The 17,763-nt window shown below is 36.5% G+C and overlaps 4 protein-coding genes and 1 pseudogene across 5 annotated transcripts; 1 reads left to right on the top strand and 4 right to left on the bottom strand.

Annotated features, from left to right (window-relative positions):
* Positions 1-1,403: 1,403 nt before the first annotated feature.
* Positions 1,404-4,717, bottom strand: LOC123192720. Of its 2 annotated transcripts, XM_044605362.1 has the most exons (3): positions 4,237-4,717; positions 1,918-3,837; positions 1,404-1,800 (listed from the first exon to the last, which is right to left on the bottom strand). In XM_044605362.1, the coding sequence occupies exons 1-3, from the start codon at positions 4,237-4,239 to the stop codon at positions 1,735-1,737; spliced, it is 1,989 nt and encodes a 662-aa protein (XP_044461297.1). In that variant the 5' UTR covers positions 4,240-4,717; the 3' UTR covers positions 1,404-1,734. The 2 variants fall into 2 exon arrangements, with proteins under 2 accessions (XP_044461297.1, XP_044461298.1); XM_044605363.1 differs by having other exon boundaries at positions 1,918-4,717.
* Positions 4,718-5,175: 458 nt separating this feature from the next.
* LOC123193504 (low-temperature-induced cysteine proteinase-like) lies at positions 5,176-7,675 on the bottom strand. The gene is made up of 5 exons (XM_044606531.1): positions 7,144-7,675; positions 6,652-6,884; positions 6,436-6,573; positions 5,828-6,337; positions 5,176-5,654 (listed from the first exon to the last, which is right to left on the bottom strand). The coding sequence occupies exons 1-5, from the start codon at positions 7,631-7,633 to the stop codon at positions 5,508-5,510; spliced, it is 1,518 nt and encodes a 505-aa protein (XP_044462466.1). The 5' UTR covers positions 7,634-7,675; the 3' UTR covers positions 5,176-5,507.
* Positions 7,676-8,342: 667 nt separating this feature from the next.
* On the bottom strand, positions 8,343-10,039 carry LOC123192102 (annotated as a pseudogene).
* Positions 10,040-13,075: 3,036 nt separating this feature from the next.
* LOC123193417 (peroxisome biogenesis protein 7) lies at positions 13,076-14,507 on the bottom strand. Its single transcript, XM_044606400.1, has one exon. It carries the CDS (start codon positions 14,369-14,371, stop codon positions 13,418-13,420), a length of 954 nt encoding a protein of 317 aa, XP_044462335.1. The 5' UTR covers positions 14,372-14,507; the 3' UTR covers positions 13,076-13,417.
* Positions 14,508-16,776: 2,269 nt separating this feature from the next.
* On the top strand, positions 16,777-17,762 carry LOC123192398. The gene has a single exon (XM_044604934.1). The coding sequence runs from the start codon at positions 17,020-17,022 to the stop codon at positions 17,536-17,538; it is 519 nt and encodes a 172-aa protein (XP_044460869.1). The 5' UTR covers positions 16,777-17,019; the 3' UTR covers positions 17,539-17,762.
* The last annotated feature ends 1 nt before the right edge of the window (position 17,763 follows it).

The raw sequence follows: 17,763 nt of genomic DNA, 5'->3' as shown, positions 1-17,763 counted from the left end.
AACACATGGAAGCAAACAAACATGTAGAAAAGTATTCTGTATGTTCTTAAGAATATATTCTATGCAAAGAATATATTCTTTGCTTTTTTACATATTTTTTATTTTTTATATGTCTCACGCCAAGACCTTTCTTCAGACTACATGTTTTTCATAGGTGGCTTATTAGATTATTTTTCTATATGCTGCTTCAATATTAGATAAACCCCAACCAAAATTTAGAGAAATAAGATCAAGTAAGTTTAAAATTTTTTAGATTTAATCTAAAAAAATTAAACTAAAAAAATTTTAAATTTACTTGATCTTATTTAACACATATATAAATTTATTTCAAATATTAATACCAGATATCTATATATGTTCTCTCTCTGTAATGCATAACAACGAATGGTACTACCTTGTTTGGTTTCTCAAGGTTAAAGATAAGGACAATTTAGGTATTTTAACATATAAAGTGATAAAAATGTTTAAGATATGAAAAATGTGATATAAATGTATAAATAGACCCAATTTAAAGTAAAAAATTCAATTTCCTATTTTTATTTTTTCTTTTTTGGAATATATAACACCAGTTTTGCATGCATGAAATTATGACATGCATAGTTTGAATCTTTTTTTAAGAAATTAATTAAAGAAAATCTCTGATTTCCTTCTTCTCTCTTGTATCCTAATTCACGGAAATTATTTGCTTCCACATATAAATTGAATTCTATCATGGACTCAAGTTTGTTTGAGCTAGTGGTCTACGTAATCTTCGAGTCTAATTGTAAGAAAGTAGTTGACATTATTCTTAGCAAAAATTCTATTAGGAGTCATAATATCCGTTTTATATGAAGTATGCTTTCATTGAACTAGAATATAAACTTTTTTTTTTAACATTATTTGCCTATTTTTTTCAACCAAGATCATATCTCTTTGTATGTCAACTGAAATCCAAACCCAAAAATTCATGACAATTGCTTGTTTTTTTAAGGCTAACTCAACAAAAGCACGCCAGATTTTCTCATGATTAATGATGTTGTTGGATAAAATGATCCCAACTCTTTTGAAAATGAGATTGTTTGTTTTATCTAGAGCTGCCGGCTGCGGCTGCCCCTGCCCATACTCCGACTGATTTAATGCAAATGGCCATTTTGGGCCTCTATAGGGATCCAGTCTTTCAGGGCTTAAACAACACAAAGTGGTTGCTTAGTTGGCCAATTTTAAATACAACAGCAATTAAAGAAGGGAAAAAAAAAAAAAAGTATTTCAGAATGGGACAAAAAGAATTAAGCTTCTCAGGTTGATCCAGTCTCAGTAGTTGCAGTAGTTTTAGCAGCCCACCAAATATTTCATAATTGAAGGTAATCACTATTATCAATTTCAAAAAGCAATAGTGTTAGGGTTTTACAAGGAACAAAATGGCGTATACAAATGTCTAATATGATTTGGTACTTATTATATGAAGCTGAAAATGTTCAGGAATCTGTATCTCAATTCATTTCCAGAACAGTATAGTGATTTCTATGCGGTACAAGTATGAAGGAAGATGAATGCATAAGAATTGATCTTCAAAAGATTTATGACCGTTTCCAAGAAACTGAACTTAACCTGATATGACTACTGCATTAACCCACAATTATGCAAAAGACTTCACAATGGTGGCCTACAAAGCTTGATAAATCTTCTGGGAAAAAAGTTATAGCTGGAAGGCTTTAACTACTTCTGATTACTGTCAAATAAAACTGCTCAAACAGATCAAGTAGTCCAAGGACTTTTATGAGGATCTTCACACTTCATGTTTCGATTGCTGCGTAAAGTGGGCTGTGAATTCCAGTAGAGGAGGTACAGAGGAAATGCAGAAATGAAGGTTAGTTCTTCTATATAATCAAAAACTTTTATGACAAAATATTATTGAAGTTAAACTTGTAAATACATTACCTCTGAGTAACGTTTGTGATTGTTATGTGAATAGGAAGTTTTTACAATTGTTTCACACTTGGTACTAATATTAGAATCCTGCCTTTTAGGATGAAATCTGCTGCTATATGAAGGTGAAAAAGAATTTTGCGAAGAAACTGAAGGTAGTGTACGCCAAAGCCAGGACTCTGAAGGTTTTTGTGGCAATGGTGGGGGAAGAGGAGACTGTTCAAAACCACTGTTAAAACATCCCGAATCATCTTTCTCTAAATACTGCCCCTTGCTGCAATTTAAATTTCCATAATCAGCAACTTTTACAAGTTCCAAAGACTTGCATTCCTGATTGAGTTCTCCATCCGGCCCAAAGCACTCCACCACATCTGCTGGACCTCTGGGATGCAATATTTTAGAGAATGAAGACTGATTGGCTTTCGTGCAATCGCCTATTTTGGCTTCCGTGCAATCGCCTATTTTGGCTTCCAATATGCTCCCTCCCCTCGCAATATTAAGGCACTTCACACCTTGCAAAGAAGATTCTGTACTAGCAATTTCTTCTATCCCTCTACTTCCCATTGAGGTCACTGGGTCCACCTGCCCCTTGGTGTCCGAGGAAATTGAATTCGAACATGCTATTTTGGCAAAACTTACTGTATCTACATAAAGTGTCTTCTCAACTGCAGGGCTCAGTGAGCCTGACCCTCTTTTAGAACTCTGATAGGGTAATAATTCCTGAGACTTGCTACAGGCTTTGTTATGAAAATTCAGTATATTTGTTGCTCTGATGTGCTCAGCTTCTTTAGGAATACCAAGAAACCCCACTCCTGTAAAGGGAGACTGAGGTCTTTCATTTCGGTAGGGAGAAATGCCACGCCGGTAGGGAGATGACCTATTTGACATCTGCTGCTCATTTGAACAAGTAAACCGACTGGATTCATTGGTCATTTTATTCTCGATTCCCGGTATTAGCTTTGGTGATTGAACTCCACAGTCTGATTGATGCCTGAAAAAAGATAAAGTTGATTTGCCTGACTGTCTGACCTCAGAGGTGGAAGACATTGAAGAGTGGGTTCTAACCTTCACACCTGGAATTGGATTTAATAGGCATAAAGACTTGTTTAAGCATAAACCAGGAAACAAACCACAGCCTCTACTTGATAAATTTACAGATTCATCATACTCATCAACTTCATCTTCACTTTCTTCTTCATCCCAATGGACCCTATCTTCACGGACCCCATCTTCACCATAATGGGTTGTGACAATAGACTTGTTAACAAGAGGTTTTCTATCTTTAGTATCCACCTTTATAACCTGTCTTGGTTGCTTGACTGATACAAGTTGCCTTCTTGAAGCATACTGAGGTTGGTCTAAAGCCATTGCCATGGCTGCAGGTAAGAAACGACTCATCATGAAATCTCGAGTTTGTTGATCCATAGAAAAGGCTCCTGACGGTTTTATAACCTGACAATCAGATCCACTTACACCGCTAACGCTACAATTCATGGAGATTGAATCAGTTTGAGACACTGCATCAGAGTCAACATCATCATCATACTCCAAATTCAAGTTTTCCTTCCCAACATATCCCTTTTTTAAGCAATCATAGCTAATTAAACGGTCAATCAAACAACATAACTCTGTGTTGGGCCTATCTACTTCTTTCTCCAAAGGATACTTTAAAATATCATCCTTAAGTTGTTGATGCTGAGGTCCACCATCCTTTGGTTGTCCCGGGGTCTGCTCCCACAAAAATGGAACTGCAACTGGTTCTGTCACCTGCTCCAAGCTCAAGTCTGCTTTATACAATGGTATCGTATGTCGTCTGTTGGGCTGGGAATCCTTAATCATTTTCCCATGCTTCCCATCCGAAGACGATAAGGATGTTGAAAATCGCCTCACAGACAAAAGTGGTGCATTGAAATTCAACTTTCTTTCCTCCATCTAGTTTAACAACAGAAGAAATTATCCTAAGAACTCTTGTACAGACCCAGAAAGAGATCAAATCAATCAATCCAATTAACTAGTACCGAAAATACTTAAACAGAACATGCTAATTTAGCTGATATTTTCCCTATAGGAAACTTCAAAAGCTAGAGAAATTTATTGTTCTTGCCTTCTTGGTTGCTCATTATAAAGGATCTGACTTCTGACAGACGCAAAAAATTTGAAAAAAAAAAAATGGCCATCCACCGTCGGTCGCAATTTAAAGGCAGGACAAACATTAAATTAAACCCTGCGATTCTTTATTTTTCATTGTAATCAGATTCGTCAAACACTCAACCAAATTTACTTGATCTAATAAAACTAAGCCCGTAGATATTTCCATAAATGCATACTTACCATCACGAAAACACAAAGTTGGCACTTAATATTTGACACTATGCAGTCCAGTCCGCTGCAATGAAATGAAAACAGAACTGAACTAACTCTGTAGCCCAAAAACAGAGACAAAGTTTTTAAAAGAAGAATGTTACAAAGACCAGTAAGGAATTAACAGCGGAGAAGAAGAAAACAGTGACAAAGAGAGAAGAGGTGTGTTATCTGGGTCCTGAAATGAAGCCTAGAGTTAAGAGAATGAGTAAACGTAAAGAAAAGTCAAAAAGAAAGGAGGAATGAGAAGAGGGAAGTGTACTTTTTTGAAGGTTTTAAGCTTTTTGCCTTCCTGCCTGCACATGTGTAATGTGTTTAAAGGCAAAACTCGAGACTTTTGAGCATAGATTTTAGATAGACTGCAACCGGAAGTGGAAGATGATCAACTTGTTGACGCTTTTGCTTTCTCAACAAAGCCGTTTTTCACGCGCCAATATATTTTCGTAACTAAAAAACTATTATTACTTCAAATTATTTTATACCCAAACTCATAATACTACCTCCTTCAACTTCAAGCTCAAGCACATTGAAGTTACGAATGGCGTGCAGGATCAGATTAGATTAAGTTTCAGAGATTGGATCTAAAGACAGGGTTGCATCTGGAATGCTTCCCACCATTAAATAATAAAGTATAAAACTGCCCACCGGGATTTTTATTAAAATCACAACGAACAATTTTAATCAAATGAAATTTGCCTTGACTGGCGGAGAGCACCATGTTCTAAACATCCCTGCAAAATTTTTTTAAGTAATTTGGGCATCCCGAAAGATTGCCTCTTGTTATTCTGATGACTCATGGTCTGCCATGAAATTACAAATTAATTAGTTTTTGACACGAAAATGGGCCAGCTAGTCCCTTGTTGAGTTTTCAGGTTAGAAGAAAAGAAATTAAAATGCAGAACATGTCAGTTAATGTAAACTAAACTCCCTTAATATATTACCAAGTCTGAAAAACAAGCTGAGATGGCTTGCATTTGAACAATCGTAAAGCCAGAACATCTGAGTGAAACATAGTTATACCCAAGAGAAATTTAAACTACTGTTTCCAATAATCAATCTAAGGAAACAACACTTTCGCCTTCATCTGCAATTTCTGGTTTCGCCTGCTGCATAAGTTTAATTTCCGTTTAAACATATGTCCATTGCAGACTTGGAGAATGTCCCTGTGAGGAAAAAAAATGAAGTTGCTAGAATGACACGACCATCAAACTTCAAAAAGACCATAAAGGTTGTTCACTCATTTAGCGCACTGCAGCAAATCGGTTCCTCTTCCACTGGAGAGGTTCATATATTTTCTTCTTCACTGCTTCCTCATATTTAGTCCATGGGAACTTGTGCTTCGCTATCTTTTTCTTCTTTGCAGCTATTCCCAGGTAATCTCCAGAGTTCTGTTCGGCAAACATTAGTAGTACAGTTACAAATCACGCAAGGAAATATACAAAACTGTAAATAATTTTTCATAGACACCACTAAATTAACTTTACTTCAATGCCTTAGTTTATTAAAATCTGGACATATGTTAGAATCAAAGAATCCTAAAGTTATGGTAAAATTTCCATACCTTGAGGCAGAGCCCTTCTTCCACATCACAGATAGGATAATCACTGGGGCAGCAGTACTCAGTTCCAGTGCAACAGACAGCATTCTCATATGAACAACAACCATAGATCAGGCAGTAGTCAAAGAATTCAAATAGGCAACAACATGTCTCATCACTAGGGCAATATGAGAAGTCTCCACATTCAGTTGGTGAAGGCGAGGGAGGCGGTGGTGGTGGTGGGGATGGTGGAGGAGGTGGTGGAGGAGGAGGTGATGGTGGTGGAGGTGGTGAATAGGGAGCTGGTGCAGAAGATTCTTTAGTTGGATAAGAGGCCATTGCATTGACAGCACATTCACCATATTCCAAATCAGTGTTTCTTAATAGGTAAAAATATCCTTCCATTCCCCAACTTGTTCCCCATGAATTTTTTACAATCCAATAATCTTCACCATCTTCAGAACCATAACCAACTATCAAAACTGCATGATCAATTTCATCTGGATTGTCCGAGCAGTCACCGGCATAAATGCCCTGATTATTTCACATAATTTTCAGTCTAGTGGACATCATTTAGAAAATGTTCAGTTGTGTTTAGCTAATAGCTTAAACACCATGAAGCAAAAACTTACACTTGTATATAGTTGAAAATCAATAGCAGAGCCATCAATACCAACACTAATTGGTTGTTGTACAGTAGCACACAATAAAGCACTATCCGATTCTCCAACATCTGTGTAACCGTCAATAGTTACCACTTTGGTTTCCTCCTGATTATATGAAAACAACATAAATTAGACCTGGATTTTTTACGGATGGAGGGTTTTTAATAGTATTTGGAGCCAAACCTTAGTGGTATTGCAAGTACCATCCACTCCAGTGTAAGGATAATTGGCTTCGGTATCAATCCCACCATTGCTAATAACCCATTCAAATGCATAATCCATATAGCCTCCATCACATCCATAGTTGGTGGTATCACAATCCATAAGCTCTTGTTCTGAGAGGCTAATGAGGTCACCAGTGACTATGGCGTTTATTCCTTCAATGGCTCCAGTTGAAGAAAATGCCCAACAACTTCCTGTCAACAAAAAAGCAAAGACAATTAAGAAATTATCAAATTGATATTCAAATATATTATATATTGCCCTTCATTATTCCATGAAATAAGCCTCAAGAATGAATGAATTACCTATAGAGCTCGAATCTCAAGCTAGCTAAAATTTCAAAAATGGATTAGGTATTTTTAGGCCGGAACAATAAGAAAGGCTCCATCGCTAAATTTGATTAACAGTCAAAAGTTCTTAAATTGTAAGTTGAAAAGGGATTAAAAAAGGTACCACAGTCGCCTTGGTCTTTAACAGCAGTCACAACTCCCCTTTTCCTCCAATCCAAGCTCGAAGATGTTTCGCAAGATTCCACCTTCTTATTCAGGCGACTCTTCACATTGCCGAACGATTTTCCAGTAGGCTTTTTAACCTTTCTCAAATATTTTTCCCTGAACTCCTCATTACTCAAATCCGCAAACTTGTTCAACCCCACAGCATGTCCCTTATTTGATTTTTTCTTTGCATTCTTCTCGATAACATACTTCAAGTTATTCTTAAAATTCTTGAATCTTTTTTCTGCCTCTTCTGCGTGACTGTACACTTTTCGATGCTTCGCTTTCCATCGTTGAAACAGCTCCACGACTCTTTCCTCAGAAACAAGCTCATCAAAATCGCGTCCAACAATGGAGTACTCGCTAGGTAGATCAGAACTAGAAGAGAGGCAACTTAGTGCAGAAAGAATCAAGAAAAGAACAGCACATTGAAGCTTCTGGGGACCCATTTTTTCAACTGCGTTACCGATAGTGTTTGATTCATCTCCATTGTGAATTGTATATAGCGAAGAGACTAACAGGCAGCAGCAGCTTTCAAGGCCTAACAGTCAGCCGATGAACACCGGTACTTCTCATTTCCGCCAAATGATATTCAATTTTGCTGACCAAAATTTGTGCCCCAACGAGACAAAAATAACTGATGAAAGTGACCAAATAATTGGCAGTATTGAGGGTATATTGGTATTTACAATTACCGACTGCGAATATGAAAAATATGATGATGATAAAAGCTGAAAATATTTTTATTGCTGGCAACAACTTAATTTGGGATTTGGTTTGGTCTGTGTCCACCATTCAGACCGTTTTGACTTGTGAGTAGATAGATATACACGCACCTAACAGTCAAAAGCTTGTAAGCCTACAGAGTACAAAAATACCAATTTTTATGACATAAAACATTTTGTTTTGTTTATAAGATGAGAGGGGTGCAACTTCTTCATGTATGAGAAGAAAGTTGTACCACTTTGGAATTGAGGGGTTGAGTAGAGCCAATTTGGTTCAAATTCAATTAATTGTTTATCTTAAACTAATTGTTTATCTCAGAACACCACGCTCATCTCAAATTAGATAAATATCTTTTATTTCGATGAATTTTTTTTTTTCAAACATCTAATAACCCTCATCCTTCTTGGATTGTATAAATTTTATTAAATCGTCATAAAGACACAACATTTTTATCAAATTTAACAACTATGCATTGACAATGGTGATATAATTTATCTTTTTTGGTTTATTTTTTACTATTATTTTTATTCTTTCACCTTGAATGAGTCTTGTTCTCTCATTCTGATGGTTTTCTGATGACTTGAACAATGAGTACTCTTCCTCTCTATTGTCTTATTCTTTCGACCCTCTACATTCATGCAAAGTCGTGGTAGAATGGTAGTTTTCAAGCCTGTGATCTCCTCCAATAATGCTAACCACCACAACATGTAAGTCATCACCAAGTTCATCAAGCCTCTCCATGCTGGTAGTCGCCGGTTAACCGGAGACAATCGTCACTTCACGTATGCTCCCTATGCCGCCGCTGCCACTGCGCATGGTGCAACTCTTTATGAATGGCTTGTAGCCTTGTGGGCGGTTGAAACGCCGAATTATGGACCAAACAAGCGGGAGTGGCGCGTCAGCCACATTGGTTTGGTAAAAGATTATGGCTGTGGTAATCGTTCATCATTTGAGATGAGCGTGGATTTGGTTAATTACGTAGAATATTAATTATTTGAGATGAGTTTCATGGGTTTTAGAAATATCGATAAACTTGCTATATTGCAGATGCAAGTAAGACAAATAGGCTTCCCAAAATTAGTACAGGTTGAGGTTTTTGATAATTTTGATTGAAAATTTTGGTTGTTTCGATTGCGTCCGGGCTTCTGTATCTCTATCTTCATCGGCTGATTTCTTGTCCGGATTTATTGTCATTTAATAGCCAGTTGTTTTTTGTTTTTCCTCTTGTCAAGTAGTCAGTTTGCCATGTGCTTTAAGACTTACCATTATCATCGATGGTCCTCTTCCCGCATGGAGTCACTGACTCAAATTCTCATATATTTAGAAAATAGGCCGTAAGAACTTTTCTCCAACTCCCCTCATGGCCGTGACAGGGGGCTGCTGGCTGCTTTAACAAACTTCTTAGAGGGATTTTCCTGAATTTTATAAGGTTTTCTAACGATTTTCAAGAATTGATTATGAAGAAAATTTTACCAATATTTCAAGCTCAAAAATTACAGGGGAAAAAAAATCAGTAACACTTAGACATACTTTTAATGGCCTGGCTATATTACACTGCATAAGGGTAATGTTACCAGAAGTTTTTCTTCGTCTCAACCAGCAGATCTGTCCAATGATCGAAAGAGGGAAGGAGTGACGGAAGATTCCACCGTTGACGACGGCGTAATGTTACACACAAACGCTTTCGTAAAAATGGACCGACTTCCCAGTTTTATGCACTATACGGACCAACAGGCTCTTCTCTTTCTCAACCCATAGACTTTTCAGCTTAATACTAGCGGCTTTAGGCCCGTTGTTGATCGTTCTGTCGAGGCCCATCACATTGGCCTTATTCTGCAGTAAATCTGCTTAGCTCTATCCAGGTATATCTAAGGTGTATCAAAAATGGTATGATAAAATGACCTTATCATATGAAATGATATATATCATAAGATATAATACATATTATTGATACAAATTAATATGTTTTTTTAGATAAGTGATAATATGGCAATGATGTATATTAGAAATTTTAAAACATACAGCTTATCATCAAGCTTGTCAAGCCTTTCCCTGCTCAATGTTGCCGGTAAGCCGAGAACATTCTTTACATCTTGGACACTTCCCACTCTGCCACTGCCACAAATCATGGTTCAACTCTGTATGAATTTCTTGTAGGCTTGTGGCATTCATCAAAATAATGAAGGATTAACCATACTAGAGAGACTGATGCGTCTATAGTTTAATCGAGGTTTGAAGCACATTGATTTGGTCGTATCATCAACTTTTTATTTTTGTATGAGAGGGGGCAAATTTTCTTGCATTTGTCAAGCGAGTTTTGGAAAAGACAAAGTTTAGGATAAAAAAAAGACAACCGAGAAATGAAATACAAAATATAGATGTTTTCTTAGAGGCAGAGAGGGGACATAGGGAGGGTCATATGGTTCTTGATCTTATAAACATGCCCATGCATATAGGTTGTGTACATAATTTTATTGATAATTTTATTCATGTTTAGTCTTTGCATGTGACTTACCAAGGAAGTTTGCATCTTTCCATTAGATACACTAAAACTCTAATATCATTTAGGCCAAATTTCTTTCTCATCTCACTTCAAGTATATAGATAGATATGCACTTATGTGTTATTACGTAATTAAATATTATTTTATTTTTAATTTAAAATCATTCAATTACATAACGATACAGATAAAGTGTATATCTATTTGTATAATCGAAATGGATACATACAGTTTTTATTGAATTGACAATTAATGATGTTTCATCCATTTATTAATTTAAACAGTTAAACTTTATGCTTTAAGGGCATTATTGTCTTCCCAGCTCACCTTTGAATGAAAAGACTAAAACAAAATAAACCCTAATTAATTTGCAAGAACAGTATAAGCCAGTATTATTGTCATTTCATAAACTTATTCAATTTCCCAACTTCAACTTTCCGCGCCTTGGTTTGTAACACAACAGTTGCATTAACACAAGAAGTACAAGAGAATGGAAAAGCTCCAAATATTGTTCTGGTATTGCATTAACTTATTTTAGAACAATCACAAAAATCCCAATCTCATTCTTCACTAATACCAACACTTTGGAATTACAACCAACTCATTCAATATGCAGAGTGCTGCCAGATCCATAGCATATTTTCTGAAATATAATGTACCTTGTTTTATTAAAATAAGAATTCCAAAAGTATTAACAGTTACAACTTCAGACCTTGAATGATGACTGGCATTTCATTCAATCTTAATGCTATCTTCTACACATACATCTCCGTATCCCTACAAAGAGTGGTTGGGCTGGCCTTCCAAATCATACCCTGAGTTTATTGCCTTCTATCCACTACAGAACAGGCAGACTCATTCTAGTTGTTGCAATTGCAAAGGCTTAAACTCTCACATCATACCCTTGAGGTACTTGCAATGCTTCAAATGCCATCAGTCAATGAATTGCTGCTTGAAAAAGAATCTTTAAATACCCAATTGTTTATGGATGACTATCCAACTTGCAAGAATATATTCAACAACAGAGTTTACAGCCTCTAAACTCTTTCCTTAAATTTTCACCTGATAGTTCTAAAGCCAAGAACTCTGTGACTAGAAATTACATTTTAGAACAGCCACCCTAAACTGAATTCTGACATGCTAAATAACTTTGTTGCCTGAAAAAAGGTCGTCAAAGTATCTTATCAACATTTGTGATTTTATACCTAAGACTTGGTATTTCAAAATCATGATGTTTTGAGAGTACTCAAACCTTCATAACCAAAAAATACCTAATATCACAATCACAGTTTACAGCAAATTGCCATAAAAGCACTAGGAGTTCTTATACATATTCACGTCAGCCTAATTTGTTCAACCCAAGAGAACAGAGATTCATCATAGACTGGATTAGAAAACAAATTTCAATTGAGCGGCTAGAAATATGCATATTAAATAGAACATAAACTATAATTAAATGCACCAGAACACCTTTTTCCTTTGACAGATTTCAGTAGGACAAAGTAAAATACTTATTGGCTTTTCTGAATCATGACAGGACTAGAGAACAACCCAGTAAAGTGACCGCTCAGGCTAAACCAAGCAAACAAGCTTGTATTGATCACCTTAGAAATATGACGACTTTATTGATCAAGAAGATACTTGTTTTAACTCTAGAATATATATTCTGATTGGTTTTCTAATTATTGCACCCTCCATAATTGTAACCCATATAAGCTCTTTTAATTTAAAGTGCTTCAACATTTCGTATGAACAACAAGACCTAATCAACTTCTGAAGACTGCTAAACCTAACCCAAGATCACTATAAAAACCTCCAAGTAGCATCAAAACTAAGGATTGCTCAGCATAAGATTTTTCTTAAATTGAAAAACTCTAGTAAATGAGTTCTACCAATCAGCTGTAAACACAGGTAGATAGTTATGCTAGCAATTTGAAGCACTTCCCAAGTAATGCTCATTTTTTCAAAGTTGTAAAGTTCCGAGTTATACTATATTAGTCAAAGAATTAATCATCAAAGCCTTTCCAGCATTTCATTGCCTAAAAATTGACCGCACTGGGGACAGCACTATAACTGCCAGCAATACACCATTTCCAAGGAACCTAGGTAAGGGAGATCCCAAAAAGAAGCAATGCAAGTCCTCTTTTGACCATAAAAATGCTATTGAAAACTAGAACAAAGCTAATCATATATGATTAGCCTTAAAGTATACAAGCCTTAACATTGTTTACTCTAGTAGATAGCTTATACATGCTACCTACCTTTGTCCAAACCAAACCAAAATTGAAAATTCCAGACAACCAATATCATTGAAATAATTACAATGAGCAGAGTTCTTAACAAAGAACTAGGTTATCGTATGTTCAATCTCTCAACTTGAATCCTTTCAACTAAAGAATCACAAACTGAAATTTAGAGCTGGCAAACTCATAACTTATTAGATCTCTACACTGAATTATGTTAAGGTTTGACTACGATTTTAAAGTACCAGTTAATCAAACCACTAGTTCTCAAGACCGATTACAAGGTATATAGTGTAAAGAATTCTACAGACATAACAGCAGGTTTCAGGTAGAACTTACAAGTTACAAATGTTCTGTAGCATACATACAATAGCCCAATGGCAAACACAAAGAGATCCCATTCTGCATCAGAAACTAGTGTATGAGCCCTAAGGACGTTTGAATTATTGAACAAGCTTACACAACCGTATATTAAAACACTGATAACCAAAAAAAATTCAAACTCATTTCTAGTACCTGGCGTTGACAATCTAGACTTTGGCACTTGAGAATCTACGTGTGATACAACATTACAAAAGATTATAACATTAAGGTCTCATCTACTCACTTCAGCAACAAGAGCTTTCAATTTGTTTTATATATATCACAATTTACCAAGGTCCAATTGCTAACCTCCAATAAATCATCTTATTTAATGAGTTTATAGAAGTATGTTCGTATTTATCAAAACCAAAACAAAGCAAAAACAAGTTTTTCCATTTGAATCAAACCGCTCTCGGGTCCATTCCTTGTTGCCACACATAAACGAGTTCATCCCAACCCGTACTCGCCAACAAACCCTCAACAAGCACACTCATATCAATCCCAACGGCAAACTCAGTATGATGATCGTGTCTCCCCACCAAAGAATCCTCCACCATAAAGTCCCACAAACACACACTCATATCGTACGAACACGACGCCAACAAGTTCCTTCTGTGCGGTGAAAACTTCACTTTTCGAACGGCATAGCCGTGCCCGTTCAAAATCGCTATGGGCACTCTGTAACTCCTGACGTCCCAAATTTTAATGCTCTTATCGACTGATGCACTCGCCACCAAACAGTCATCGTACTTGTTCCAATCACAAGCCAGAATCTCAAACTCGTGAGCCGGAATTATCATTGTGCTTCCCATCTCTCTCACGTCCCAAATACGGAGCGTGCAGTCCCCACTGGCGGAACAAAACACGTCGCTGTGGCGTGGGTTCCACACCGCGTTGTACACGCAATAAGCGTGTTCCTTAAACGTGCGGACGCTGGTTGGACGGTCGACGGTCCAGAGTTTGACAGAGTCGTCCCAGGACGAGGTTAAGAAAGAGTCGCGGCGCGTAGAGCTGTAATCGGCAGAGTGGACCTCGCGAGTGTGTTCCTGGAACGAGCGAATCGGGTTGGCAGCGGGCGGGAGGGCCGTGTCGTAGATTTTGACTGAGCCGTCGGCGATTGCGGCGATTATGAGGGAGTCGTGAGATTCGGACCAGGCGACGTCGTAAACACCGTCGGCAGTGTCGAAGGCGACGAGTTCAGAGAGAGTGGGAGCGCTAGGAGAGAGGTCGAGTACGTGGAGACGGCCGTTTCCGAGGATGCCGAAGTTTTGGGCAGTGGCGACGGCGAGGCGCGACTCGTAGAAGGGAGAGAATTTGACAGAGTAGCCATTGAACGGCGTTTTAAAAACAGGCATGGTGGAGTTTGTGTTTCAGAGTATCCGATTTGCTTGAGTTGAGTTAAGGCGATCGATTCTTACGAACTGCAACAAGATTTGTCGTCGATTTCGTCAAGGGATATGAAAAACAACATAACCACTATATTCATTTCATTACCATAATACCCCTAATTATACACTCAATTTCCACTCCTTACACTTTTTATGGCCCATTTAAGTAGTTGAAGCCCATGACATTTCCAACTTATAGTCTCGATGTTGGGCTGAAAAGAAGATTATTAATTGTCATTCCCCACTGATTGCCATTGATGTTGGTTTTCATATATTAGTGAGTAAAAGCTTAAATCTATCTATTTTTATAATATTTTAATATATATTTTTAATTTATTTGATGTAATTATTATCTTTAAGATTTTATTAGGATCAACTATCTAACAATATTTTGAACTTAACTCATGTACCGTTGTAATGGATGAATATCCCTACCTTTAGAACATACTACAACCTCAGTGGCCAAGAGTCGACATCTAGGTGTCAAACCTTCTCGTCGATGTGAGCTCTTGGGAAAGATCAACTTATTATCTTTAGAGTAAATTTTATCCATTGAATGACGACCCTTCCATTCGACACTATTAGATCACTAAGGCCGACTTTTATCTTTGTTTGACAAATAGAATTTACAGTCAAACTTCTTTTTGTCTTTGCATTCGAGGGCCAATCTCTGTCCGATCTGAGAAAACCTTTGCATGCCTCCGTTACTTTTAGGGAGGCTTATGCCCCATAGAAACTATCTATCTAAGACTGTCCATTAGCTTGTATGTTCTAACACAAGTTTGATATAATCAATTTAATCTCGAATAATCAGTCTGACCTAAAATCTCTTGGGTGGTGGGCATAAAGGGGGTTTCGTGTGGTACAAGAAATTGACAGAATTACAAGCTGAGGGTAAAATTGAATTTGGCTTTCTTTAAAAACTCTTGTATGGGGAAACACATACCCGCAATTTTAGAATGCGGTTGGATTCAAGCTAGCCAAGTTTGGAGCCTTCTCAATCACCCTCATTAATTATTTTTCTATTTTAGGTACCCACCACAACACATTTGAGCAATTCATTTGTCTAATCACACACGTGATTGAGTTATAAAGATTGAACATCACAAATAATAAAGGTTAGGTTAATAAGATAATTTAACGTTCAAAGTTGATAGAATTTTGTAACAGATACAAGAAAGAAAGAAAGACATCCCACCAAATGGCATGGATATGGACCCTCCATCTCCATACTTCACATGTTGCCCACTAACATCCATTAAATGAGCAGGTCATATTATGGATGGGACAAGGGGTGAATTCAATTTTAATCGAACTGAGTTTGAAGATAACTTATGTTTAAATTATATCTATAATATTTAGTTCGAGTTTGAGTTGATATACAATATCACTAGATAGTTGTTGAGAGAATAAATAATGTCTTCGAAAGAGTTAATAATGTCATTAATAAAATAAATAATATTACTATACGGATAAACAAATTAATTTTGATTTAAATTGTTAAACTAAAACTTTAATTTGAGATCAACATACTCGAATTGAATCAATTTAAATTGAATCCATCACTAGATGAGACATTACTCAAGTTAATTAATAGTCAAATAGTTTTTAACTACCTTGATTTTTAACGGGAGAAAAAGCTTAATGTGGGCTCTAATCAACTAATCTACATCTTTTTCAAGAGATTAACATGAAATATTTTTTTGGTCTAATGATCCCACTTTTGAATTTTATGATTTACTTTTAGAAAAGTGAAATAAAAATTTAAGAAATTTAGGAAGATTGTGTTTGTCTTTCAAGGATTTTCATTTGTCTTTCATGAGAAATATGTGCAAGTGCTTCAAGTCAAGGGAGAGAATTGAGAACCTTTCAATTTGAAGCAAAGATAACCATTGAAATGAATTTGAGTCAAAGGACTTAATAAAAACCTAAACCCATATACAAGAGATAAAAAGTAAATACAAGTCTATGTCACACCTCTCTTGCCAATGAAAGTGACAACCCCATATGATCTTGTTTGAAATTTGAAAGATCACAATGCCTCTTAAAAGAAGATTTCTCAATACCCCATTTTCACCCAAAACCCAATTCACATGTCTAAACTAAACACTCACAATCATACCCTCCTTTACCTAATCTTACTGGTTTCTTTGGCCCCCATTTTGACACATTTCAACTGATGATTGGAACACTTGTACAAAGTCGTCCATCTTCAAGAGGGTCTTGTATTTTTGCTTACTAGGCAGTCCCAATCATTCAATAACATGTGTCATCCATAATTCCTCCAAACCAACCCAAATTATTGAAATTAGTGAGGTGCAAGAGGACCTGAATGATGGATCCCAAAGGCTTATGTACACGAGATGAAAATAAATAGATAAATAAAAGCAAAGAGCAAAAGAACTTATGATAAAATCACCATTTGGTACCAGAAGAAAAATCTTTCAACACTTGAAATAGCTGCCTATCCAAAACCCAAAAGAAAAGAGACTTTCTCTCTCTCTCTCTCGTCCTTTCTCTTCATGTATTGCTCTTCTGTATTCACCTTCTTCTCCTCCTCTTCTTCTTCTTCTCTATATATGAGAGACCTTTAGAGAGAGCAAAAAGAGCTTGCCATGAAGAATACGATCAGGTGCTGTATCTCTTGCATTCTTCCTTGTGGAGCTCTTGATGTGATTCGAATAGTTCACTCTAATGGTCGTGTGGAGGAAATCAGTGGCACAATCAGAGCCAGCGAGATCATGAAAGCTCATCCAAAACATGTGCTTAAGAAACCCTCTCCCCACTCCTATGACGGTGTTGTTTCCAAGATTGTCATCGTTCCGCCAGATGCCGAGCTTCAACGTGGAAAGATTTATTTCCTAATTCCTATACCTTCAGCGTCCGATAAGACTCAATCAAAATCTTCCTTTAAGAAGAAAAGAAAAGACTCTCAAAATATTAACACTACAAGCAACATGATCAACAACACTATTTCCATGAAGACCACAACGAATCATCTTGTTTCTGATCAGTATTTGAGTGAAATACTATTTGAAAAAATATCTACGCAAAAAGATAGAAGAAGAAGAAGTCGTATTGGCGTGTGGAGACCTCATTTAGAGACCATATCTGAATCATCTAGCGATGTTTAATGTCAAAATCAGCAGGTTTCAAATCACCATACTTCTCCTTCCTCTTCTTCAACTTCTTATGATTCATATATAGATTTAATATCCATTAGGGTTCTTATCTTCTCTCACTTTTTTGGTGTACATAGAGGCATAGGAAAATGAGAAAGAATATTAATGTTAAAACGCTTTCAATATTTTGGCTTGGAAATAATACGAGCTTAATGATGAACTGTTGAATTATCAGAG

Source organism: Mangifera indica, chromosome 12 (assembly GCF_011075055.1).
Source record: "Mangifera indica cultivar Alphonso chromosome 12, CATAS_Mindica_2.1, whole genome shotgun sequence".
In the NCBI taxonomy this organism is placed as follows: Eukaryota; Viridiplantae; Streptophyta; class Magnoliopsida; order Sapindales; family Anacardiaceae; genus Mangifera; species Mangifera indica.
Note: the sequence above shows the minus strand (reverse complement) of the source record. Positions and strands in the feature narration are given on the sequence as shown.

Bases quoted from the DNA above. Each gene is read 5' to 3' on its own strand.
- LOC123193504 (XM_044606531.1), bottom strand. From the start codon at position 7,633: ATGGGTCCCCAGAAGCTTCAATGTGCTGTTCTTTTCTTGATTCTTTCT. The intron at 6,885-7,143 runs GTACCTTTTTTA...TTTTGTTGACAG, and splicing joins TAAAGACCAAGGCGACTGTG to GAAGTTGTTGGGCATTTTCT. The intron at 5,655-5,827 runs GTATGGAAATTT...TTTGCCGAACAG, and splicing joins AAGAAGGGCTCTGCCTCAAG to AACTCTGGAGATTACCTGGG.
- LOC123192398 (XM_044604934.1), top strand. From the start codon at position 17,020: ATGAAGAATACGATCAGGTGCTGTATCTCTTGCATTCTTCCTTGTGGA.
- LOC123193417 (XM_044606400.1), bottom strand. From the start codon at position 14,371: ATGCCTGTTTTTAAAACGCCGTTCAATGGCTACTCTGTCAAATTCTCT.
- LOC123192720 (XM_044605362.1), bottom strand. The intron at 1,801-1,917 runs GTAATGTATTTA...TGGAATTCACAG, and splicing joins ATCACAAACGTTACTCAGAG to CCCACTTTACGCAGCAATCG.